General features: G+C 39.4%; 2 protein-coding genes across 2 annotated transcripts; both read right to left on the reverse strand.

The window, feature by feature from the left end:
- Nucleotides 1–724: 724 nt before the first annotated feature.
- On the reverse strand, nucleotides 725–3,392 carry LOC310955080 (uncharacterized protein). Its single transcript, XM_083924815.1, has 6 exons — nucleotides 3,296–3,392; nucleotides 3,040–3,165; nucleotides 2,351–2,655; nucleotides 1,424–1,596; nucleotides 961–1,175; nucleotides 725–860 (listed from the first exon to the last, which is right to left on the reverse strand). The coding sequence occupies exons 1-4, from the start codon at nucleotides 3,358–3,360 to the stop codon at nucleotides 1,496–1,498; spliced, it is 597 nt and encodes a 198-aa protein (XP_083780941.1). The 5' UTR covers nucleotides 3,361–3,392; the 3' UTR covers nucleotides 725–860; nucleotides 961–1,175; nucleotides 1,424–1,495.
- Nucleotides 3,393–3,489: 97 nt separating this feature from the next.
- LOC310954875 (uncharacterized protein) lies at nucleotides 3,490–6,299 on the reverse strand (the record flags this gene model as incomplete). The annotated part of the gene is made up of 4 exons (XM_083924563.1): nucleotides 6,278–6,299; nucleotides 4,864–5,000; nucleotides 3,895–4,201; nucleotides 3,490–3,590 (listed from the first exon to the last, which is right to left on the reverse strand). The coding sequence occupies exons 2-4, from the start codon at nucleotides 4,897–4,899 to the stop codon at nucleotides 3,490–3,492; spliced, it is 444 nt and encodes a 147-aa protein (XP_083780689.1). The 5' UTR covers nucleotides 4,900–5,000; nucleotides 6,278–6,299.
- Between the last annotated feature and the right edge of the window lie 19,978 nt (nucleotides 6,300–26,277).

Consider the following 26,277-nt stretch of genomic DNA (forward strand, 5'->3'; position numbering starts at 1 on the left):
TTGGTTCAAGGGACTGTGGATTGGCCATTGAAGACAGGGAATTGGATACATTTCCTGAGTCAAGGCAAACTCTTCATACATGCAGTGATGCAGACATCCAGGATTATCTTCAACAGACTGTTGAGCAAAGTGGATTACAGCAGCCACATGATTGGGAGTCAGCCTCCGAACTATTTATCACTTTGAAAGAAATAGCTGGCCTATAAATATGCACTACTACAGCCAACTCTTAAAGGTCAGGCAAGGTCTAGGGTTTTGTTGATTTTGCATACTTTTGTAAATTCCCCTTTAAAGCGTTCTTGCATACAACATACGACCCAAGTGTTTATATGGAAATTTTCAGAACAAACTTAGCTTTATGCACAGTGAGGCCCAAATTTGTCCTAGAGCAATGTGTAAAGAGAGTAATAGGCCCAAATGCTGAAAATGGAATTCCACTTTTTCAAATTCTTCATATCTCTTTTGAAAACATACCTTTACTCATGTGGACAAACTGTTTAGAAAACATTGTCAAATTTGTTTATTTTTCATTTAACCTTTAACATTTTTCATTGAACTGAACTGAGCATGCACTCTTTAATCTTTATCAGCTGCATTTTTGCAGACTGGACAAAAATCCAGACATTAAATACACCCAAAGCCTGGAGAGTTCTGTAAGCCAAACTCCATGCTTGTCTTAAAGACAGTGTACGTCTCAAGGAGAGGGAGCTTTAGTGTGTTTGCACAAGTGTTTGCCATAGGGAATGGCAAATTTGTTAAGAACTCGATGCATGGTAGTGGTGTTATTCCAGCAGGTGGAAGTGATGTGAGCCCTGTAGCAAACATCAGTACATCCTCTAGGGACACAGCAGTTGCGTTTTCTGAAAGGGAAAAGTCAACATTGTTTTAGTGTCTTCATCATCCAACAAGTAAATTAAGTAAACATTTTTACAAACACCATATAAAGAAGCCATAACAAACCTTCACAATCAAGAAGAAAATCTGCCCAAAATCCAAGTGCTTTGCATTCTTTCTGGCGACTGTTACTTCCTGCTGGACTGAGGTGTGGTTTAAACATGCTTTCCATGTCTGCAGCTGTCAGGTTCTTCTGAGAGTGGCACAAAAGTGGGGCCAATACACAAGGATGCTGCTGGAGTGCGGTCAGAAAGTGTAGACTTGCAAGTCCTTCTTTGAAACTATTAGGGACAATGATCATATAACAGAAGGTTTCAGTTACTATGCTAATTACACCAGAGTCTAACACTCAAACAAACTTTTCACTAAACCCGCTTTACCATTTGTGAATGTCACACAATCTTATCTGTAGCCACTTTTGAAGCATTCAAGTGATAAATCATGGGACTGGAAAGCATGTGGTTGTTAAACATGAGATTGAAATATGTTTGATGAATGGAGAAAGAGAATGAGTCTTTACAAGTATTACCTTTGAATAACACTCTGGTTTCTGTGTAGAATATACCATTTGAGGTATTCCTCCACAAGAGTTTGCTTGTCCTCAGAAGACTTCACATGTAAGAAGCATCCAGCAGTCTGGAACATGGAGCTGTTTTGCAAAAGTAAATTTTGCAGAGATTCCACTGAGTCTGTTTCCTGGACCTGTTAAAAAGACTTTGTAAGACTTACCAAAACCCATCCCTGATAGGTTAAGGATCTTGCAATGGTCAAGCAAATGGTAAACCCCTCAAACAAAACATGGATCACATTATTTTTTACTTAAATGTTCTCATACTGATAGAAGTGGAGATCTGAACATTCCGATCATCTGTTTATTTTACTATAACCTCACTCTAAATTAAATACTGGTTTCTCTTAGTTAACTCATTCCTTGAATCATGGTCACTTCATACCTGATGCAGAACTCTCCCTATCTCCTCATCTGTAATATCTCCGACAGTGGCGCTGAAACTGGGATTCCCTACAATGTGGTTAACAAGGTCCTTTGACAGGAAATGTGGTGCTGGTCCCCCGTGTACTATAGACACAGCAATGATCTTTCCTGCCAGGACATATTCATTTTCCCTGACAGCTGTCAATCAGAGTACAGAAAAAGTACAGTTAATTGGCATATTTATCTGCTAAGAGCGACTTTCTGTTAGAGTCAGGCAGGTGGTGACCCAGATGACATGAACCCTTTATTTTCATTCAGGCTTTTTTTTTTTATAAAAGATTATATGTATGGCCAGGAAGTTTAACAAGACTAAAGGGGTTGTGTACAGTGTCAACCCTTGTATTAAAGTGCTTAAATTTGGCAGAAAGTGGGACTTAATGTACAACAAAAATAATGCATTTATCAAAATATATTCACACTTTCACACACAAAATACATAAACTGTCGTGGAAAAAAAGACACCTGTAGCGTTGTACACCAGGTAGCGGCTTTGTGGAGGTCCGCCAAAGATGGCGCGATGCTTCAGATCATTCATGAGAAGTGTGAGGAATTCCCGTCTGGGTCCGCCAGTATCTATGCCTTCTTCAGGGGAGCCAGCATCATCACTAAACTTAACGAACATGTCACTTGCCTCCGAGTAGGTGCAACGCTGAAAACCTCGGACAGCACCATCCCATACATTAGATCTGGACACGTTGAATCTGCTGACTTTCTTGTGGTCAATGGGAAGCGCCAAATTTGCAATTATTTCAGGTGCACTTGTATGCCTAGAACAAAAAGTAGAAGTTACTTTGTAAAATTTTGTAGCTTATTAGCTGAACACAAATTGGATCAATCATCCCTTCCATTAAATATTCATAAATTGTACTGATAACACTTGATCATGATTCCTAAGGCCCTCTCAAGGCAGTTAATAAAACAATATCTACTTTTAATACATTCAAATGGAGTTCCTTATAGAAAGACATCTCTCTACTGGACCTAGCACAAACTGTTTTTCTTGCTACAGTAACTGAGATTGTTTTTTCACCCTTCTTAATACAGTGACGTTTATTTGTTTAATAAGTACTCACACTCTGTTCAAGTCTATTCTCCATTCTACAAAGATACAGGATGATGGATAATACCCTAATAATTTACTCATGACTCACACAGGTTCATTAGAAGATGCCTCATTTGTTTCTTTGACAGTTAGAACTTCATCTATGTCATCATCATCATCATCGTCGTCGTCGTCGTCATCAATGACGACAGGCGCATACAGGTCTGTGTAGTTTCTGCACAAAGAAAAATATGTACACAAAATACAATAATAATGAAACATACGGTGTGTCTTCTTATCAGAATTTAAGAGCTTTAACATTCAATATGCTAGACTATTTTTAAAAAAAAGCCCCAACACCAAACCTGTAACAGGTTCTCTTTGTTCCAGGACATCTTGAGGTACTTGGACCAATATCCTCTGTGTTCATCTGTACTGGACTGCTTTCATGCAGAGGTTCAAATGGCTATATTGAAGCATTAAAAACCATTGCGGTTGATCAATTCTTCACATAGCAAACAAAAACAACATTTTCATTAAAGACACACCCAAATATGCTTTACATTGCACTCAACAGCGTGTCAGCTAGGTCAAACTCTGTGGGGGGTATTTTTATCATAATCTCTGTGTCAGAGTCAGAACTGTCTGACACTCCTCCAACTGCAAAAAACAAAACAATTTAAGTTAGCTTGATTGTTGTCAGTAAAAACAAACATTTTAAAAGAAGTTTACTCCAGAAGAAGGTGATGAATGTAAAGCTGCTTTGAGACACTGCACCAGAAACAGCTGGTTTTGACACATGGTGGAAAAAGTTCACTGAATGGTTTTTCATGCATCTACTACTCCAAAGGGTTTGCAGTTATTTTAACATGAATGCAGAATACACGATGGGGAGCTATTTTCAAACGAGTTTTTTTTAAACGTGAAATATCTAGCCACAGATGTAAATGGCATGACAACTTACCTTGTTCAAAGTCCTTCTTTGTGCAGATATACATTTTGATTCTTTGATATGTTCTGCCTAATTCTGCCTTATATTCTTCTAGAATAAAAGGTCTCTGTGTCCCAGGGATATTGATAACTTCAGATCCATCCGGATACAGAAGGATGAAGACTTCTTCTTCCAAGTCTTGGTTGAAGTCTCTCATTTTCTTCACACTCTGATGAAGAAGACTTTGAGCGGTGATGTCAGAGTTGGTTGATAAGGGAATGGTTTTCCCACGTACTGGCTTTAAAACACCCGTCTGAGCAGTCATCAAGCCAAGACTAATCTGCAATAGAAAACACAGGAACTGGCAAGGATCTCTTAATCCGGTTTAAATAACATGGCTTAATTAAAGTGGTTGTTCCTCTGGTTTGCAAATGTTACACATAGACCCAAAATAGATCTTAAACATAAAATGTGACTCAGAGCAGCTCTAATCTTTCCTTCAAATCTAAGTTAACAGCAGTTTTGTAATTAAAAAAATAAAAGCTCCATCTTGGCCAAATAAAGGCTATTAAAAAATTCATTAATTTTCCACAGAACACAACAATTGATATTCATGATCAGAAGTCAGTTTAAAAGAAAGAGATATGTCAGCCTGCGTCCTTGATAACTTCCTGTCAGATGATGTCATTCACATTAACTCCAACAGGAATCAAACTTGGACACATTTAGATATGTTTATAACTTTGAAAAGGTCTATAGGTAAACTCAGATAATTCTATGTTCTTTTCTAAGTTAATTGTCTACAATACAGACACCTATTTCAAACATTTACATAGTTTATCTCCCAACATTACTTGAAACAAGCAAAACTATATTGCTTGCCATGAAATTGACCCTACTAGGGGGCTTAGGTATAGGGTTCAAATAATAATGGGATGAGACAGCAAGTCAACACTGGAGTTGGGTTCCAAAATTTTTTCACTCAATCACACATTGACTTACCTGCACTTTCCTTTTTTCCTTTTTCTTTTCCCGCATCTTACCAAAGGAAAACTTTTGCCTTTCCTCTGCTTTTTTCTTCCGGTAATCCAGAAAGGTTTTAAATATTGGTTTTGGATTGGAAGGAGGGTTCTCTGATACTAGAGGGAAGCAAAAAAATGCATTCTTATAAAATGGCAAATCATGCATTGCACATTCATAGAAACAAAAGTAATGGTAACACATGGCTAGATTAAAGAGGACAACAGATATCTGATCTCATTAGCACCTCGATTATAAATAATTGAACGGCGGAGGGCAGGGATGTTGTGGTGCCAAAGCGATCGTCTGCCAATTAAAACATGCAAATATACATAACTATATCCATGTTAACAGCAAAGACATGGACAGAATATAGCCCAGGCAATCTGTTTTACCTGCTGCAATCACTTTTTGGCAGACGAACACTTGTTAGTGTCACACCACCTTCACTAGGTGCATGCAGTCTCACGATATCACAATGTTTTTTCACTTTATTTAGTTGTACTGTAACTTACTTCAGTAAGAAATGCTGCAACACGTTACTGTACTTTACTGTAACTTAGTTCTGTCAGAAATGCTGCAACACGTTGCTGTACTTTACTGTAACTTAGTTCTGTCAGAAATACTGCAACACGTTACTGTACTTTACTGTAACTTAGTTCTGTCAGAAATGCTGCAACACGTTACTGTACTTTACTGTAACTTAGTTCTGTCAGAAATGCTGCAACACGTTACTGTACTTTACTGTAACTTAGTTCTGTCAGAAATGCTGCAACACGTTACTGTACTTTACTGTAACTTAGTTCTGTCAGAAATGCTGCAACACGTTACTGTACTTTACTGTAACTTAGTTCTGTCAGAAATGCTGCAACACGTTGCTGTACTTTACTGTAACTTAGTTCTGTCAGAAATGCTGCAACACGTTGCTGTACTTTACTGTAACTTAGTTCTGTCAGAAATACTGCAACACGTTGCTGTACTTTACTGTAACTTAGTTCTGTCAGAAATGCTGCAACACTTGTTAAACACTAATTAAAAGTAGTATTTTACGTTAGCTTTATTTTGATTTGATTATGTTAGCTATTGTCACTCAGATCCTTTCCCTCCTTTGTATTGAAACTGTTGCACAATAATTTCCCTCGGGATAAGTAAAGATTCTTGAATCTTGAATACTTGAATATCGCCCCACTGCAGACACAAATGGGCGTTCCGCTCAAGCATGCAGCTGGACCCTTCTCCGTTAACGCAGCCGGAGACTAACTTTATACGCGGGTGGTAACTTCCTTGGCACGACACCCGCTATAAACTTATACAGCCCAATAAATTAATACGGCGCAAGAGAGTACATCATTTAGGAAAACCACCATTAGCTGCAAATAAGGTTACGTTAACTTACCTGAAGCTAGGCCATCGTTGGGTTCAGCCCAAGACGTTAATTTAGCGTCCAGACTTTCTCCAAGTCTCTCGCCACAACCACTGCAAAAATTCGGTTGGTCCTCCAACAACTTTTTCCCACAATGTCGGCAAAACATCCTTCACCAAATTGTGTGGCGCCGAATGAAGGGACGCGGTTTAGCCTCTAGCAAGCTAGTTAGAGAACTCATTTCATGTTAAAGGACCGACAGTCCGTCTGTCCAATCAGGAGGGTCCATCCTCTGCGAGATGGGCCCTACCCTTTCCGGTAAAAGTTAATGTTATTGTAATTTTGAATTTGTCGTTGCAATTTTGAATTTGTCGTTGTCATTTTGAATTTGTCGTTGTAATTTTGAATTTGCGCTGTCATTTGCCCCTCAGGGCCACGGTAAATTATAACTGAACATACACATTCACTTTTTCGCTCCCTGATACCAAGTATTTACATTAAATCAAATAAAAGCATCAGATTTCAATTCACAGTATAGCTCAAACGATTTGTCAATTGTCTTTATTAACTAGTGGCATAGTAAGTGTAGTAATCAGCAAAGTGTTCCGTTTTGGTAACACAAAAGTGCTCTTAACAAGTTACTTCTTTCGGTAGCAACTAGCAGTCCTCAAAGCTTGATGCAAGGGATTTAAATATGTGCAAATAGCACAGGAGCACCCAGGTGCAATTTCCCTGGCAGTGCAGTTAGGAGTGCATTTCACCCCTTGGGGATGCTTTGAGAAATACAGTTCTTTTTGTCTTATTTGTGCAAGTTTAGTGGATGCAAAACTCACACAATCCTTTTGTGAGCTCTCCCTTTAAGCGCAGGAATTGCTGACTTAGTGTTGAAATAGCATGACGAAAAAGTAGTGCGTAGGGGGAATGCTAGCAAGCGTAGGAAGATGAGTTCAGCAGTGTTGTGCGTGGGATGGTAGTCTGACCATAGAAACCCTGGGTATGTTCAGCGCGCTTCGTAGTACACCCCTCAGGTCTGTTAACCGGGGTAAGAGAACTCTGATTTTTACCCAGGGTATGGTGTTTACATGGTGTTTGAGAAACCTGGGTATGCCCTTAACTTGATTATAATCGGGTTTTTAAACTGCATGTGAATGCACTGTGAACTGTGGATCATATACTGTATCATTTAGACCCTGGGTTAAATGCTTGCTGCAAGCTCAAAATCTTCACACAACACCCTAAATTTTGAATAGAGGCCAGAGACTGGTTAAAAAGCTGACTGTAACATAACCAACGCAATGTGGGCTTATTAAGGAAGCTTAAAACACCTGGTATCAACATTCATAGGCTGTCCAGGAAGTAAGACGGGAGGGGAGAAGACAGACGTGCATGTAGAGGAGTAAAAGAGCAGGAGGAGATGAAGGAGCAGGGATAGTGAACAAGAAAGATTGTAATCAAAGACCTGAAGGAGGACGTAATTTCAGAGCTGAAGATTGAATCCGTCAGTCAGCCTCCTCATGCTTCTACTTCTCTAAGAACAACTAACAGCAATTAGCTAACTAATTTCACGGAACTGATGCTTCGCATAAGCGTCAGGAGAGGACGTGTAGAGCAGTGGAGGAAATGTTCATTACTCAGCTGTCCTCTGGGTATAACCCTTTTGTTGGCACTGGAGCTTTAATCAGTTCAATACTTTTATTCACATAAGATTTGTACTACTTTGATGTTTAATCACCTCTTAAGAAGTTACGTTTTGTTATGTATCTGTTTTCTCTGTATAAATGTTCGTGTTTATTTACTTTCTACTTGTGTGTTTGTGTGTGTGTGTGTGTGTGTGTGTTTGTGTGTGTGTGTGTGTGTGTGTGTGTGTGTGTGTGCGCACACAGCATGCTATGTGGTGAGACTGCACTTATTTCGTCAACCATTGGGTCAGTGATGCAACTGTTGATTTATAATTAACAAAAGAGGGAAAAATATCTACACTATTTAAACCATGTCCGCGTCTATGCACAGTCCCATATGTTTTACAGACATTTGTAGTAAACTAAGAAGGTAATACATTTTGTTTATGCTGCATTTTGCTGAACTTTTACTTCCCTTTGTATCGTACACCAACCACTTCATTTAGCACAACAATTTCTTACCCTCTGAACAACCTGATGAAGCCTCAAAGTGTATCTCCTACGTATGAGATGTTACCTTTTACAGGCATTGTTGGCCAAAACCTAAGTTAATCTCCTTGAAGAAACTATCTCGAACGTAGGAGATAAACTTAGGTTTTGGCTAACAGGGCTTCCGTAGTTTTAACACAAATTATTTTCGATATTTTTTTCCTTGAACCGACCATGAAAGCCATTCAAAATGTTCTTTTTTTTTCAATGTTTTTATTGGATTTTGCAGACAAGAACACACAAACAGGCATAGTACATGTACAGTATGTCTGCTTTAAGGGGAAAAAAACAAGTAACAAGAAAAATATGTCACATAAGTAGATAAAGTGATAAAGAAGAAAATAAAAAGAAAAGCACACTCAAAACTAATAGCAAGAATAATTAACATAATTTAAGAAAGAGAAAGACAACAAACAAAAAAATAAATAAATAAAGGGGAGGGGGGTGTCTCTCCCCTTCCAGCACGAGGAAGTGTCCTGTTGTGGAAATGGATTTCCTCAATAAATGATCAACCAACAGGATCAGCTTTTCCTCCGTGGTTTATTTTGACAAAGTATTTTCTTCTGCAGACAAAAACATGTTCACCCCTGCTTCCTCACAAAGCTCAGAGTCTAGCTGGAATGACACAGATCCAACTTAGCTAAGCCTTGGTTGGGTGACGTCTTTAGACCAAACAAAACATGCCTCAGACATTACAATTCTGAACATTCTGAACCTCTCTCATCACAAGGTCTCTAACATAAGGTACAGATGCACAAATATGCCATTATGCCATCATGAGGCAGTTATTTGCGTTATCCATTAAGAAGGTTAGACAGAGGAGACACTGAACTGCGTCTGACCTGAAAAAAAATGATTATGCATTAAAAAATATCCAAAATTCCCACAGCAGTCCTCAGCATCGTCAGGAATGACAGTGATTCTCGGCAGTGGGTCCCAGGTGTTGTGGAATGCCTAAAGTGCACCTGATACTTTGTTTATTTATCCAGACACTGTGCAAAATAGATAAATGAAGCTGTTGTTACTTTTTTTAAAGTATTTCGGATTCAGATTTTGAAGCCTTCATATAGTGAGGTAGCAAAAAGAGTGCAGAAAGCCATTCTGCTTAGTTTATGCATTCATTTCCCATCAAAGCAGAACAAACTGAACGTGTGCAACACCGTCTAAATGCAATGACACAGAGATGAGGCTTTTCCCACATAAGATGGGTTAACACCAGCGTGTACTACACAGTTACCATATTTACCAACAATGAAATCTTAGTATAAAATTGCTGAGAGAAAGATTTCAGCATCAATAGTATTGGAAAAATACAAAAGTGGATTTGTTTACTAAACACAGCACTCGGTGCCCAAGGGATTAAACTGGAGATGTTATTTTGGAGCAGGAAATATGAAATCTTCCTGCGTCTATCACCATTCTACCAGGGTGTCTACACTGACCCCAATACATACAAGCAACGTAAATGGAAATGCCAGGGTGATGAATACATCGTGAATATATTACACCGTTGTAAGAGCTACTGCCACAGGCGTTTTTGAGATGATAGTATGGCTTTTCTAAATATGTTCACTACACAGGAAGCTGAGTTTCGGAAGTGACAGCAGAACAGTGATCGTTTGGCTATAAAGGGCTGAATGCAAAGAAGGTAACTTCTTTATGTAATAATGTCAACAGGAAGTTCATGAATCAGAATCAGAATCAGAATCAGAATCAGGTTTATTGCTAAGTATGTTGGACATACAGAGAATTTGACTCCGGCTCATGCTTTGCTCACAGTTTCCAAACATTTAACAGGACAAACCTAAACATAACAATAACAATAGCATTTACATAACAATAACAGAACAATAACAGAACAACACAGAACAATAATTTAAGATAAAAAATAGAGGTAATATTAAAAATAGGTTAACAAGTAAATGTGAGAAATTTAAAATAGAAAGATAAAATAAGTGTGTAAAGTAAAGTGACCAGGCTGTTATAAATTACTCAATATCACTCTGGTTTTCCATTCTGCAGCTCAAAATCCTTTTAATAACACATTAAGGACTGAACGTCATAACAACTGCCATAATACATGCTATTTGAGCCATTTGCAACACATTTGCCCGAGTTAATGCATTTTTGAGTGGCTGGGAATGTTTGCTTTGCTGCTTCCAATTACACACATCAGCTATTACGATTATTGTGGTACACTGTCTCACAATGAGGACACGTTTTACCTTTGACACATACGTTCTGACAGCATTATCAACTGCAAGACACAGCTCAGGTTAAAGCCAGGGATGGAAATAATAGGCTAAATGAAGGCTACTGTTACCTGAAAGACATTTTACTCAAGTAAAGGTAAACGTATTTGTGTAAAAATAACAAAAGAAGTCAGTCAAAATGTACTTTGAGTAAACAATACCTCCTTACATTTTTAGATTAATTTATATGTTAGTTTAGATCAGGGGTGTCAAACTGATCCAGTAAAGAGCCGTGTGGCTGCAGGTTTTTATTCCAACCAAGCAAGAACACACCTGACTCGACTTACTCAATCACCTGAACTGTCTTCACACAGTTGATTTGTTGGACCAGGTGTGTTTTTGATTGGTTGGATTTAATGGATTAGTTTGACACCCTTGGTTTAGATCCTGCAATAGCATCAGTTGTATCAAAACTGAAGATTATTTCTTCATTGAAAGAAGAGGCACTGAATGTTTTTTCACTGTTCTCCTGACTGGCTTTTGCAAGAGATTGATATACACATGGTTCATCCATTAAACGGCCATGTACTTTTTTTCAGTGGCACCTTCCCCTTTCCAGTTTCCAGTGACAGCTTCTCAGATGGTTCTGTGTAGAAAGAAATCTTGTGTGTCAGGTCAGGAATATAGTGGAGGGTAATATAACCAAAAGGAAAGTTCATAAAATGGACTGGATTGCCTTTGATCCTGAGCAGTGGTTCAATGTACTTTATTTTACAAAGTGGCTGTGTAGGCGTAGCTTGTTCTTATATTTTTTAGATGTGTATACCATACATAGGGTGAGAAGTTCAGCCATCCGTGAGGAACTCGGAGTAGAGCCGCTTCTCCTTTGCGTTGAAAGGAGCCAGTTGAGGTGGTTCAGGATCATCTAGTAAGGATGCCCCCTTGGCGCCTATTCCAGGGACGTCCAGCTGGGAGGAGGCTTCGAGGAAGACCCAGGACTAGGTGGAGAGATTATATCTCCACACTGGCCTGGGAACGCCTTGGGATCCCCCAGTTAGAGCTGGTTAATGTGGCCCGGGAAAGGGAAGTTTGGGCTCCCCTGCTGGAGCTGCTGCCCCCGTGACCCGACCCGATGAGATGAGATGAGAGATGTATACCATACAATATGTATCCCATTGCATTGGAATGTAAACGTAACATTTCCATTGAGTCTTCATAAGGTTTGTCTCTGAGAGAATAATTTATTCCACTGCATTTAAGATTTAAAAAAAAACTGTGAAATTTCCATCCCAGTGGCGCAGCGATGTTCAAAGCAACACTAGCCGTCAGATGTTGGCAGCGCCGTTAACGCTGTCATGGTTGTATTGTCAATAGTTAAACATTTAACATTTTGATGATGTAAGTGTGCAACATGGATTAGTTTCTGCTGACACTGTAATGAAAGATGAGCATTGAAAACTCAAAGAAATTCCCTGTGGGTCCCTCTAAACATAAACCCCTATCCTGACCTTAATCCGGAAACCAAGTCTCTTTAACCCAAAAATAAAACTTTTTGACTTTTCAGTCCCCACACACAGTATGGATTTAAATAAGCGCACACACTCAAAAGCACGGCAGATACCATCCATTCCTCTGCAATCTGACTGATGTGAGCTCAATTAACACTGCTTTAAATCCAAAGATTCTATTAATTCTGAGGGCAAAGAGAAAAAAGACCTTCATAGATAAAAATGCTCTCTAGGACTTAATAATTAACAACTCAGAGTGTGTGAGAGTGATTTTTAGGTGATGTCTGATGTTTCTGTGTATTTGTAATTGGGGAACTAAATGTGTCTTTCAGTGTGTGTACAACCACATATTTTCCCTCTTGCACACATTTTGGCAAATTTTGCAGTTAATTATGCAGTCCCGTAGTGCAGGCTTATCATTTTAGTAACACTCCAAATTAACCGTGGCGTTAACTCAGATTATCTTCCAGGCAGGAAGGCTGCAGTATGACAGGAATATGCAAATATAATTGATTACTTTCACTTATTTCTGACATAAAGAAATAACCTTAAGTATCGTCATAGAACTTAATGTTTGTTTTGATACATTGACTACAACTACAGTGTGAACGTTCAGTAGATAACTTTATTAAAAATACACATTTTCGTACACAGAAAGTCTCATCTTTTCTCATCTTAATGCGCTTATCCGGGGTCGGGTCGCGGGGGCAGCAGCTCCAGCAGGGGACCCCAAACTTCCCTTTCCTGGGCCACATTAACCAGCTCTAACTGGGGGATCCTGAGGCATTCCCAGGCCAGTGTGGAGATATGATCTCTTCACCTTGTCCTGGGTCTTCCCCGAGGCCTCTTCCCAGCTGGACGTGCCTGGATGCATTTTATTTAATTATATATTTAATAAGGAGAGGATTACATGAGTATTTATGATGATTAGTGATCACCCAATGGCTGAACAGACAAAAGGGTGCCATTTAACTTTAACTGTATGATTACATAGAAATGGTCCTGGCCGTTCATGGTAAACTGCATGCTCTTAAAGCCCAGACAACATCCACAGTCGATCCACACGGGTGATTTTAACCTATGTTGTTGTTACTCACACCCAGAAAACGAGTCACCTGGTTGAACGGCGCCATCCGGCACTCCAGGATCCAGCCACGTCTCTGTGAAAGACCACCACAACTCCCAACATCCCGCTGGAAACTGATACAGGCACGGAGGCTGCCCAGCTCACCATTCAGCGCCTACACTCTGGTCAGTGTTTAAGTCCTCCAAGGTTGCCTCAGTGCTTAGGGATGGTCTTGCGTGTCCATGGGCAGGAACGTAGTATCCTTTATTTATCCATTATTCATACATCTAGCAGACAGAGAGGTGTCCACAGTCTTGGGAAAGTTCACTTTCTACATGAATAGTTCAAAGTTCAGTCCACACATTTTAAAATGAACTAGTTCAATTCATAATTCAAAATTTTGAACAAAGTTCACAGTTCCAAAAATGAACTAGTTCATAGTTCTTTTTTTCAGTATGTTGCTGCAGGTACTACTGTACGCAGTTGATGGGATTTGGGTCGAGGATCTGTCTTGACTGTCTTGATTTTTTTATTTGCTTGCACAGACCTTGAAATGTCGGGTAATTCAGTTCAATGTGCCGTTTTAGATTTGCTGTGGATGTGACTGAAGCGCGGAATTTCTTTTTGAAAGCCAGCGGGCAAAATTTGCATAGATGTGTAAGGTTTTTCCTATCCTCACCGAACTTGTCGTAAAACTCGTTTAAATGATCACACGATGCCTCCTTGCTGTTTTATGTTTTGATGACGCATGCAGTGGTGCGACACTGGTGGCCCGTATTTCCAGATTGGATGTTTTTCCGCTCCATCTTAAGGCCTGTTTATAGTGTGTTTTGAATGAAGTTAAACTGAGAGAGCGTGTCGTTCCCAGACACCAGAATGAACGTGTTCACAGCAACGTTCATCGGGCAGTAATACAGTATGTTCAGTCCATGTTCGCCCAATATATGAACGAGTTCATGAACTGGGTGTTGGTGCCAACGGTGTGCAAATCAAGTGACAGCCTCCAGGGCTGAAAAAATGAAGTGAACATGAAGTACTAAAACTGCAGGCTGGCTCCAAAGACAAGTCACTCCCCATAGACCCCTATGTTAAAATGCCCGACTTTACAACAGAATTACACGTTTACAACCTTGTAGAAAATATGGTTTTGGTGAATTTTTGAATAACTCACATTGTTATATTATATTAAGGCTTCAAGTTACGCATAAGCTTGCTTTGGGTGACAGGTGGGTGCCGTCACAGGTGTCTAGCAGAGCCACCATCCAGGGGCTCTGGAGATATATATTTTATATAGTCCATGGTGTAAATGCACATGTATACACTGTTCATCATTGTTGTTAGATTACAGAGTTTGATGACTTTGATCACCCCAGGATAGCTTCACCCAATGTAAACCTGATTAAAAGATCTGATTAGCTAAAGTAATTAAAACCACCTGTGTGTGTGTGTGTGTGTGTGTGTGTGTGTGTGTGTGTGTGTGTGTGTGTGTGTGTGTGTGTGTGTGTGTGTGTGTGTGTGTGTGTGTGTGTGTGTGTGTGGGTGTGTGTGTAGAGGGCCATAACAACACTAGTTATTAAACTGCTAATTGTACTAATGTTATTAATATTATTAAGCTGTACAGCAGCTTGGTTATTATGAAGCAAACTTAATGACACTTTACAAAGTATCTTATTCTCAACCTGACACTTTAATGGGGCCATGAATGAAAGTAAATGGTTTCTTCACAGTTCCATTAAAGGGAATAATGAGCAGTTGCCTGGCAACCAGCCGCGCCTCCAGGAAGTTATTGCTACTCGCCAAGATATCCAGCACATAACTCCCTATACTCCCAGTTAAACAAAGTATAGGCATATGCACTTGTTACCTCTGGACCTCTGGCTAGCGTTTACCCCTTATTTCCAGCACATATGTTTAGTTTACTGGCCACTACTTACAGCTGCATCTACTTTACAGACAGTGGAGCATTACGTAGCTAAAAAGCCACCTCTGGAGTTGATGGAGACAAAAGCAGAGCTAAAAGAGAGGGACTATTGGACTTCCATTTGCCAGGTGGCCAGAAACAAGACTCAAATGAATGATAACGTTAGTTTGTAACTGCTCTATGTGTAAATAAACATCTGTGTGCCAACAAGCTCATCATATCCACTTAAATGGAGATAATATGTTAGTGTTGTATAAATGCTACATGACCTTTTGGTGCTTTACTAGGGAATGACATATTACATTACACAGGGGACCACAGACCTTGCAGACCTAATTATACTGTACACCTCCACTCTGCCTCAGATCAAAGTAAGCTGATCAACTGGCTCCATCTTATGAGCTCAATCTTACTCTGATAAATTTGTATCATTTATCACTGAAGCTTGACACAAAGTAAGATGATGAGTCGTTGCGGGAGATGAGAAGACAAGAGGAGACAGGGATGAGCACAGAGATGATAGACCCCCTTTACAACACATATTAACCTGCACTCTGGATGATTGGACTGTAATTGAATAGAGCTGAAAGCCACAAAGTTATAAATGTACCCATGATGCATTGCATTTTAGACCAAGGGTATGTGTAGAAGTAAACCAAGTGAAAAGCAGCAAGCTCAGATACATGAATGAGCATTTTCTTATGTACGTTTTTTTTCTATTTAAGGGATGCTCAGTTTCAGCATGCTCAGCATGTTAATTGTATGTTTATATTGTAAAGCTGTACACAATTTTATATATTTGCTTTATAATTTATATAGTTAAATGGAAAGACTATTGGTTGTAACTTACCCAAATCATAACATATGCCACAGTTATAGCTGTCAACATCCCTTTTATGACTTTATTACTCTTCAGGTAGTATTTATGAATTAAGCTTTTTTTAAATTTTAAATTAAATTGATTTGTTTTCATGAATGTAACATGGTGTTTGTATAGGTGTGCAGGAGTTAAACTTGGCTTTATGGCAATTTGCTGTGATTAATGCTTTGTTTTCATTTGATTCATAGTTTTTTTTCCCCAGAATTTGAGGAAGAACAACCAGAGAAAAGCCCCTTTTCTGCCCAAAGACCTTTGAGGTCAGGGAGTCAGCTTGGTCAGAGAGGAGATTCAGACACAGAGGATGAGGATACAGAGAATCCGAAGAGATGAAAGTTGCTGCTGTGAACTCCAGGAAATGGTTCCAACCCACAACACCCACAGCTGGCGATGGCCCAGACTATTGCAAAGCAGCGCCTTGCCAAATCACTCTTCCCACACAATATCTCTTCCTTAACGTGATCCTGTCAACTCCTAACTGGGTATGAGCCCTCCTAAATATTAGCTTAATTTGGAGTGGTTTTCCCATGTTTCATTTAAGTTATTTTTTAAAAGTTGTGTTCGATTGTTGAGTTTGCTATGTTCTACAAACTCTCTTAGCTTTTTTTTAGTCTAATACACAAAATAACTTGCAAGATGTCACGAAAGGAATATTCTTTCACTAATTTTCCTTATTAAATAGAAAAAATCAACTTCTTAATTCAAGTTTCTCTCTTTCAATTAACTAAGACTACTTGTTCCAACAATCACCCCCTCTGGTTTGGGCGAAATAAACCATTTATACAGTTTGATGTCAAACTATTCTGGCTCTGCATGCTGTTTTCCCCATGCTGTCTCTCGCTGCTGTTCCCTGCCGAGGAGCTACCCGCTGAGGCAGACGTTATATTAGCAAAATAAAAATAAAACCAATGATCAGCCAAAGGTTAATAAATTCATCCAATTGCCAAACCCTAGTATGCTAACTTTTTTTCATGCCAGAACGTGTCATGATGACAAATGCTGGTTTTCTGGTTTGCATAAAATCAAACCGGTTGAAGCTCGTACACCGGATCGGATATCAAACACATGATGCTCTAATTTGTTCAATGAGGGGCATTCTGTCACAGTTGAAGATAATGACTTGGTTTTTTCCCCTTACTTTATGGTCTAGGCTGATAAGACAGCTGTATTTGAACGTATAAATCTAGCTTAGTGTAGCTTTAATGTCAAGTGTAAATGAGATTGAGCCCAGTTACATTATATTTTACAATGTGCATGTTAGCGGCAGGTGGAGAGGAAGACGGATGGAGAGATGTGATGGATTGATGAAATAGATTTAGGGTAAATGTAGGTGAGGCGAGGAAATGAGAAAGAGCCGATAGCAAATGGTGAGAAAAGATTTGAACTGGCGGCCGATAGCAAAGTGCAGTCAAGTGGCGGGAAAAAAAGAGATGGAGAATGAGGAGGATAAAGAGAGAGATGAGGAGGAAGGCAACAGATATCAGTTATGGCAATGCTGCAGATTATAACTTTATCAAAAGAAAGAAAAGATTAGAGGCTGAGATGAAAAAGATGGAGAGAAAGAGGCAGATGGAGATGGAGATGGTGTAGAAGAGGGACAGGCAGAGAGGGAGAGGACTGGATTATCAGGAAGTAACGACGGAAAGGCCACACTATGTTTGAGAGGATTGGGTGGGCAGATGAGGAAAGGATGAGGGGGAGATGAAAAAGGGGGCAGATAGGAGGATTTAAAAAAGATAACTTGAGTAAAGGAGGATGACAGGAGAGGAAGTGTGGGCCTGCATGGAGAGAAGGATGAGGAGAATAAGTTGGAGGGAGAGAGGGATGACAAGATGATGAAGTGGGAAGGAGGATGTAATGAAAGAAAACAGAACAAGGAAATACAGAGAGGGACAATGGGGTGGATTAGAAAGTAAAAAAAGGGGGAGGGTGGGAAAAGCACTGAGGTGATTTTCAGCTGATGGATTTCGTCCATAGCTCCAACACCTACACACTCTTTTACACACACACTTGTTCTTCACATCACACGCGGGGACAGAGATAAATTAAGTGAAGCTGTTTCTACCCTGAGGAGCCCGTTTTATCTTCTACGGAACATCAATTCACACACAACAGGCCACAGGGAAGACATGTCTGAGTGTGTGTATCCATTTCCACGTGTGTGTGTGTATACGTGGTGCTATGTGTCTCTAGAGAGAAAGATGCCGATAATCCTCCAAATGTCTCCTTGTCTCATAAACCCACCAGTGAACCCCAGTATGTGTCAAAAATAACTTTTGAAATGGATACTTGACTTCATAATTTAGTTAACTAAGATTTTTAGTTAGTGTTTGTTGATACAGCATGCTGAGCCGTGCAATGTTTCTTTTCCCCTCAAAATATGTAATTAGCAGTGTTTGGAATAGGAGTCTTGAACAAGTGTTTCAATGACAGCCATACATTATCCATATCCATGTCGATACATCACTTTATTTGTTGGCAGCTGAAAACAGATGTTGGGTGAACACTGTCCATCTGTTGAAACTGCTAACAACCTCTAATAAGCCACGCACACTGAGCTAAAACTTTACATATATGGACGTGTATGCGTAGTGAAAGCAATGTCGGCCTGTGAATGTTCATCAGTTCATGTAGTCCTGCATCTGACCAGTCCCAGCCTGGTCCCGGTCCGGGTCCTGGTCCTGGTCCTGGTCCAGTCCCAGCCTGGACGTACATGAACTGAAGAAGCCTCTTGGATCAGAGATGAAACGTCTTCCTGGACAAATAACCAAGTCCAGTTGCTTTTGACTTAAATTTCTGTGGGGATAAAATAAATGTCTTTCGCAAGTTGACCCCAAAAAAGCAGCTGTGTAAAGATGGTAAATCAAACTGGTATCCATCTTCATAAAGAGCTGTGATCTGCAGCTACATGACTGATGGCTCTGCTCCAAACACCTTAGGTGCTGAGGGCCACAGATCACTGTGTGGGTGTGTGAAATTCCAGTGCTATAGGCCAAAGGGGCCAATAGACATGCTTAATGCTCTGTTGTCTGCATTGTGTCACACTGGTGCCATAGGACCATAGAACATGCACACGGTGAGCATCCCACCTGTCAAAAGCAACCATTTATTTCAATCATATGACCATTTTTTCCAATTTTCTCTTTCTCCCTCTTTCTCTCTAGGGGTTTTTATATAGAAAATGCGTCACATTTGCGACCAGGCTAAGGCTGCAATTTGAAACTGAGGCTTAATATTCTGGGACAGGCGTAAACATGTGACGTGACGTGAAAGCACAAAGTTGGGCGTACAGTGACGTATGCGTCGGGAGAAGAAAGCACCCATGGTCTGATAATTCACAAGTTTCTCTGCCATGATGGTCAGCATCTCACAGATTTCAAAGGCTTTCCAGTTGCACATCACAACGGTCGATATTTTGCTGTCTCGTTCCTGTGATCAGCTGTTTCCTGCTTTTAAAACTCCCGGCTCAGCTCTATATACATGGAAATCAGGCTGCCAGTATATGTAGGGTCCAAGCTGTCACATTAGGGTTCTAAATCTGTCCGGCCATATACCTCGGCAGCAAAAAAACCCCGCCAAATTGCCTTCCTTCTCCTCCCTATAGTGCAATGTTCCAGACATCCACACTGATCTTTTGGGGTTTAAAAATGTATAACTTTCTCTACGTTTCCGCCTGGCATCCACACTACTGTGCTGTTTCTGAGTCTCTTAATCAGAGACATTCGCAAACGCTGCTGATCCTGTTTTATTTTTGTAAACTCTGCACTGTTTTGGCTTTAGTCTGATGCCGACACCGGGGCTGACACACCTTTTGTTATTACTGATAAAGGGCCACATTAAAGATCAGTGATCAATTAATATAAAATGCTAAATATGTTTCCCTCAAAGAGCTTTTCCACAGTTCACACAGCAACCAAATGACGCATTTACATAATGTATTAATACAAAATAATGTTGTCACTCAGGTTGTTTTTAAACAACTGGCCAAACCAAACTCTACACATGAAATATAATAGTTCTAGACAACTTGCAGGTCCCTCATACGATTACAACTTATCACTGTAAAAGTGCCGGATTATAGCAAAGATGCCAATTTGCATCCGTAGTCCCTGCTAAAGAAAATAGAAAAAATACAAATGCTACTAAATAAATAAATAAAATACAAATAGAAGAGACAAGACACGCCGCACAATACATGACACACTCAGGAGGACACCAGACCCACACAGGATAAAACAATTAAATAAAACGTCATGTGCAATATGACACAGTCGAGTCAGTGGTCGCACTTTCGATTTGATATAAGCCACTTTTTGAGTTGACTTGTAAAAGAGGAATACGTGGGGCATTCCCTTATTGTGGAGGAAAGACTATTCCAGATTTCCCCCCCTACAACACACTACACATTCTTCCCAAATAAAGTGCGTGGGGGATCTCAGTCTGTCAGTGGTGTCAGTGGTGGTGGGGCGAGACCATGGAGACTTTTATATACACAACACGCAAATCTACATTTTCTTAAATTATGGTAACTTAAAAAATTGTGTTTTAAACAATGGAGATGTTTGGAAATCTTTGAATGTCACTGGGTCGTTGGGTGATGTTGGAAGAATTAAACATCTGCTTAAGTATCTCGTCTCTTTTATTCCAGTTTGGCTGTTTTGACACAGAAGGGCACAGCACCTCTGACCATTTGAGGTGATATTTTCCTAAACGGTCACTTTAGTGGCTATACCAAAAAGATGAAGCACTGGGGGAAAGAGTGGCAGCTTTATAAAGAGCATCAGACGCACCAAAGCATCAATAAAAAGGAACTCTGAAATGTCTGTACCATGGTGAGGCATGTAACATTTTGCTGACAGGATAGTGGGAGCAAAGCACTTGTAATTTACATTAATATCACCTCTCACGGGTTATTTATTCATGAAAATAAATGCTGTTACACACTCAAACATGGTGAGTTCAAAGGATTTATTCAATCTGAGGAGCATTAAGAGTTTAAATTAACCTTTCCATTATATCAATGTCACAAGCTCATTTTAATTAGAACTGTGTAATACATTCTTAATTGTTTCTTATTTATTGGCACAAGGCTGCATGAAATATTTGACTAAGGCTTTATTAACACAAAGATGCTCAAATAAAAAAGATAATTTGCTTTGGAAGCAGAGCCTATAATTATTTTTACAATAATATTTGACTTTATTGGTTTTGAAGGCAATTACTATAAAGTCAGTATTGGAGTAAAGTACTACCCTGTGTTACTGGTAATATCTGCTAGTTGAAACAAAATGTCCACTTTCCCCCCCAAATTATAATAAAAAGTTTATATAATTTTATATTACACCAACATATAAGGCACTCCAAATGTAAATTAAAATCAAACTTTTTTTTTCAAAAGTGTTATTGTGGAAAGATTACATGGAAACAACATGTTGTCTTGGGCCTACGTACACAGAGCTTAAAAGGTTGGATGAAAGAAAGGTTTGACTTTAGTAGCACTTTAACTTTTTGGATTCCTGAAGTTATTTGGAAAACTTTTTTTGAAAATTGGATTTATTAATGTAGTTTGTGTTGTTTTTCAGTCTGAGCCATGTCTTACCTGTCCACCAGGCACACTGTTCTGCACACCTGTTGCTGACTACCTTGTGGGCTGCAACTTATTATCCAATTAGTGAATCTAAATTTGCAATAAAGCATTTTCTCACATTTCTTTTAAGTACTGTAGATGTCTGTAATGTTTTCACCAGTTGTATTTTCTTCTAATTCTGGGGAAACTCCCCACACTCAGAATAAGCTTTGTTAGAGAAGTATTCACCTCCATGCATGCTGCATGTTTGTGTACGGAGGGAGGGATGAGCACATATTCAATCAACAAAATACCAGTAGGTTGTTTGACATTAGGCTCTGCCCAAGACAAAACTCACATTACTCATCATATGTTGCTTTGACTTTTATAGGAGCTGATGAGAAGATAACCAACTCAGAAATAATTCATTTTGTTTAAAAATAATAATAATAATAATGCTTTAAGATTACTTTAAAGATGTCCATTTTAACGATCCTCCAGCCAACCACATTTTAATGCAAATGGCTTCTCTCTACAGCTCATGCTGAATTTTCCAAACTTTTATTCACAGCCAGTAATGTCAATAATAAAACCTACCCAAAAACACACAGACCAGTCCCAGACTTCAAACTGCACATACACATGCAATGCAAATACAAGCTGTCAAAGAAACACATGCACAGTCCCCCATACAAACCTGTCAAGGAGTCACACTTTGACACAAATACGAGCTCACACATACAGCTGCACAAATTGTCCCCGAATTGCATTCATCCACAGTCAATAATAGCTGTCAAAATAGGGTGAAAAGAAGCCGGCAGAAAGGCATTAATGAGTGCAGCCATGCACATACACTCAAAAAGAAATTCATGGAGCATTCCACAATATCTGGCTTTCATCAATGAGGAGGGGATGGTAAATATCTGAGGAAATTAGTTGTCCATCCAAGAGAATCTGGCCATCTGTCTCCCACAGCAGAAACAGAAATAAATAAATCAAATAATAGGATGGAGAATAGATGGAGAAACAAGAGGAAGGCTGCAGCTATCAGGAAGCAAAAAAAAATGTGAGACGAGTAGTGACATTAGAAACAGAAACTAGGAAATTAAATTATAAGCCGACCCTTATAAGTACTAAGGACAACAAAGGTAATATAGGGAAAGATATACAACAGACTACAAAGACTAACATAATACATCATTTTAGACACAATGCATGATTGTGTACAACGCTGCTCATCTCAGGTGCCATCAGAATCCTAAGGATGAAAACAGTTTTTGCCCGAGGCAAATGCAGAACTTCGGGTGGATTTAAATGTTTTATTGCTCCAACAGTGAAAAGAGCTGCAAAGAATAATCTAATTAACCTTTGTTCCATGAAGCTGCGCCGAGGTTGACAGGGGACTGAAGGTCTTGTAGCCAGGTCATAAATCTCCAAGCTGAGAGTTATACTGGAGAGGTGGGCTGTGTGAAAATGGATACATATTTAATTAACAAACTAGCAAACATAATAAATTACTGTTTTTGTGTGGCTTTATATTTTTTCAGTAATTTAAATTATTTTAAAGGCAAACCTAAATGGTCATTATGTCCATTATGTTTGTCTCCGGCTTTTGCTTTTTATGTCTCAGTAGCTAAACAAGAAAGCCCTCCCTAGAGGTTAAATAACTGGATCTCGACACCAGAACTTTGGACTAGTCCCAGCCTGGTCCTGGACCAGTCCCAGCCTGCTCAGATCGGTAAATCAACTGATGAAGCCTCTTGGATGAGAGGTGAAACGTCTTCCTAGACAAACAACCAAGTCCAGTTGCTTTTGACTGAAATTTCTGTGGGGATAACGATGACCTGGACAAATGAGAACATTCACAGGCTTCCAGCTAAACAAGAGTATCTTTAACGCAAAGCAGCTGTTTACTAGCTAGTTCCGGTTGCCCGTGGCCTATGTTCCCCGCTTAGTATATGACTTTTTTAAAGAAAAGGGTCAGATGTTAATCACTTTCCATAGAAAGGGTCCTATGTTCCTGTCTGTTATTTTTTTTTCCACAATCAGTGCCGAAAAAAAAGGCTTATGTAGACCCTAACACTAGTAATGTCCAAATGAAGCACTAGTCCACTAGATGGAGCTCTCTGTTCAACAAAGGGTTGAAAACACACTTAATTACCAGTTCATCTTAGTTCATTGAGGCAAGAGCTCTATCTAGTGGACTCAACAAATACAACTAATGGTTCATGAAGTTTAATTTGGACATCCCCTTCTACCACTACCCCCTAACCCGGACCCTAAACCATAACAAAATGCTAAATTAAATCAGCGGAGGCATTGGCTTATGCGACAGAGGGAACATAGGGATGATCCCGTTTAAAGCTAAGAAGTAAGCTACTTTAGCTAGCTGTGCTTAACAAGCTAAAATAAGGTGGTAATGGTTAGTAGTGATGTCCAAATGAAGCTTCACAAACCATTAGCTGTATTTGTTGAGCCTTCATTTGGACATCACTAATGGTTAACAAGGATACAATATCAGTTAGTAATCTAATTGGCTAATGTTCTCTGAAAACAAAGCTGCTATTAATCACTCTTGAGCAAAGACATGTTTCCTATTAAAAACAGCTTTTTACACACATTAAGTTAAAAACAAAGACCATTTTCACAGCAGACATTTTGACTTGCTGTAGCAGGAAAATGCTCCAAGTTTTTTCCAGGGCCACATTCTCTTGGTACAAAATATTCCCCTGCGGCCTAAAAGAGCATTTCCTCCGTAGGCCACCACTGAAAAAGATACGTCTGTAAAACCTGACCTGACACCTTGAATTGCAAACAAGGTTGACTATGACTATTTTGCATTTTTAATCCATGGACTTTTATATATTTGTAAAGAGAAAAGAGATTAAAAACCTGCAACATAATTCCAATATTAAGTCTATAGACCAGGCTGGCTTTTGCTATGCAAACGCTGCTAGTGAGCTCCCCTGAGCTGCTCTGATCCTTTTCCAAAATGGAGTCTTTAGTTCCCTTGAGGTCTAGTTTAAAACCCAACTTCAGAGCTACTGCCAGACAGGAGCCAAGTACAAATCCAATGGACGCAGTGTCTTTTGATACAGAGGAGAGAGGATTTCTTAAAAAAGGTTATTACTTTCTTTGCATTTTGCTTTTATAAAACAGTCTTACATTTGCCCCCTCTCCTGTGCTACTCTGCAAAACTGCCAGCGTGAAACTGCTATCTAGGTCTCTATAGCAAAAGGGCGTACTAATCTCAGTGGGACAGGTTAAATCAAGGTTAAAGAAAGTAAATCACCATCAGTGCAGTTCTGCTTTGGAGTGGATTTCAAAGGTCCCAAGAGCTCATCTGGAACCCAGTTTATCGCCCCTGCAGCAGCCACAGAGTTGCAACCGGCTCCCCAGAGACCTAAAATTGAGTCAACACACTATTTCTGTGGAAAACACTAAGTGGCTCAGAAGCTACAGCTTTTGTTCCCTTTAGCTCAAATTGTAAAGGTGATTCCTCTGCAGCATTTCTGACACACTATTAGCTACCAATGGCATATTAAACTGTAGTAAAGCACTGCAGCTTAAGGCATTTTACACAAAAAAGCGAGTGCTTATAAATAAGTAGTATTAGTAAGTCAATGTTCCTTCATACATACCAATAAGAAAATTGGCCTAAACTACAGAAGCCTTTCAAAGTTACCTCCTGAACAGCTTAGTCAAACTTAATCAAACTTACTTTAAGTTAATTGATGAGCATGCATCAGTTTGTACACTCAATGAAGTTACAGTACAATGGAATTGGTCACTATTATTTGGGTACTGTGTTTGTTTTTGTGCAAGTGTTTTAAAGCCAAATAAAACATTTGAATGCATGTTCAGTGTATTCACCTAAAAGGCATCCCCCCAGTTCGGTAACTTGAAGGGAGTCCAAACAGGCAAACAGATTCTGCAGGGCCGGGAAATTCAAGAAAGCAACAGACTGGAAAACAAGCTCAAAACACAGGTATAGGCCACAGGCAGTTCACATCTCAGGGACAAGATACTAATAGTAGGAAATGGCTGGAAACCCATGGAAAGGAAGCAACATTGACAATCTGGCAAATGCAAGCGGAAGTTGATTATTTAGGTATTTATAAAGAGGGGTTAAGAGATGGAATGAGGGACAGTTGATGCTATATTCAAATGGTGTCCACCATCATATACGTTATCTATTCCCACGTCATAGGAATGAACTGAACTCTTGTATGTTGTCTTGTGTTGTTTCAATAAACCTTCAGAACAATCTGAACTAAACCCTGCTCCTCTCACTTTGTTCTCCGGGCTTGTAACTGCTTACAGAATCAACTCAGTTTTGATTCAAAGAACAATTGTAATCAATAGTTTCACAACAGGAATCAGCTTTGAATTATAGGGCTTTGATCAATCCATCCCTGGTTTGCTTATAGAACTCATTTTAGACGCCTTTCATGCTCTCAGGCAGTCTTCCTACCTTAAAGCCCCATCTTTAGAACGCCTCAACATTATATAAAATACTCAATCGTCCCCTGTAGACATACTGAATTACATATAGTTATTTTCATTTCTTCTAAAGTGAATGGAAAATTGATTGGTTGAGCCTCCATAACCCTACTCCTTTCTAGTGCTCATGGATTATGTATTATGTATTTTATTTTTCCTCTCTCTTTTCTATCTTCAGTCAAGTTTCCTGAACTATGCATCTGGACAAATGCTTGTGCCATCATTTCAGAAT

Source organism: Echiichthys vipera (genome assembly GCF_963691815.1).
Source record: "Echiichthys vipera genome assembly, chromosome: 12".
In the NCBI taxonomy this organism is placed as follows: Eukaryota; Metazoa; Chordata; class Actinopteri; order Perciformes; family Trachinidae; genus Echiichthys; species Echiichthys vipera.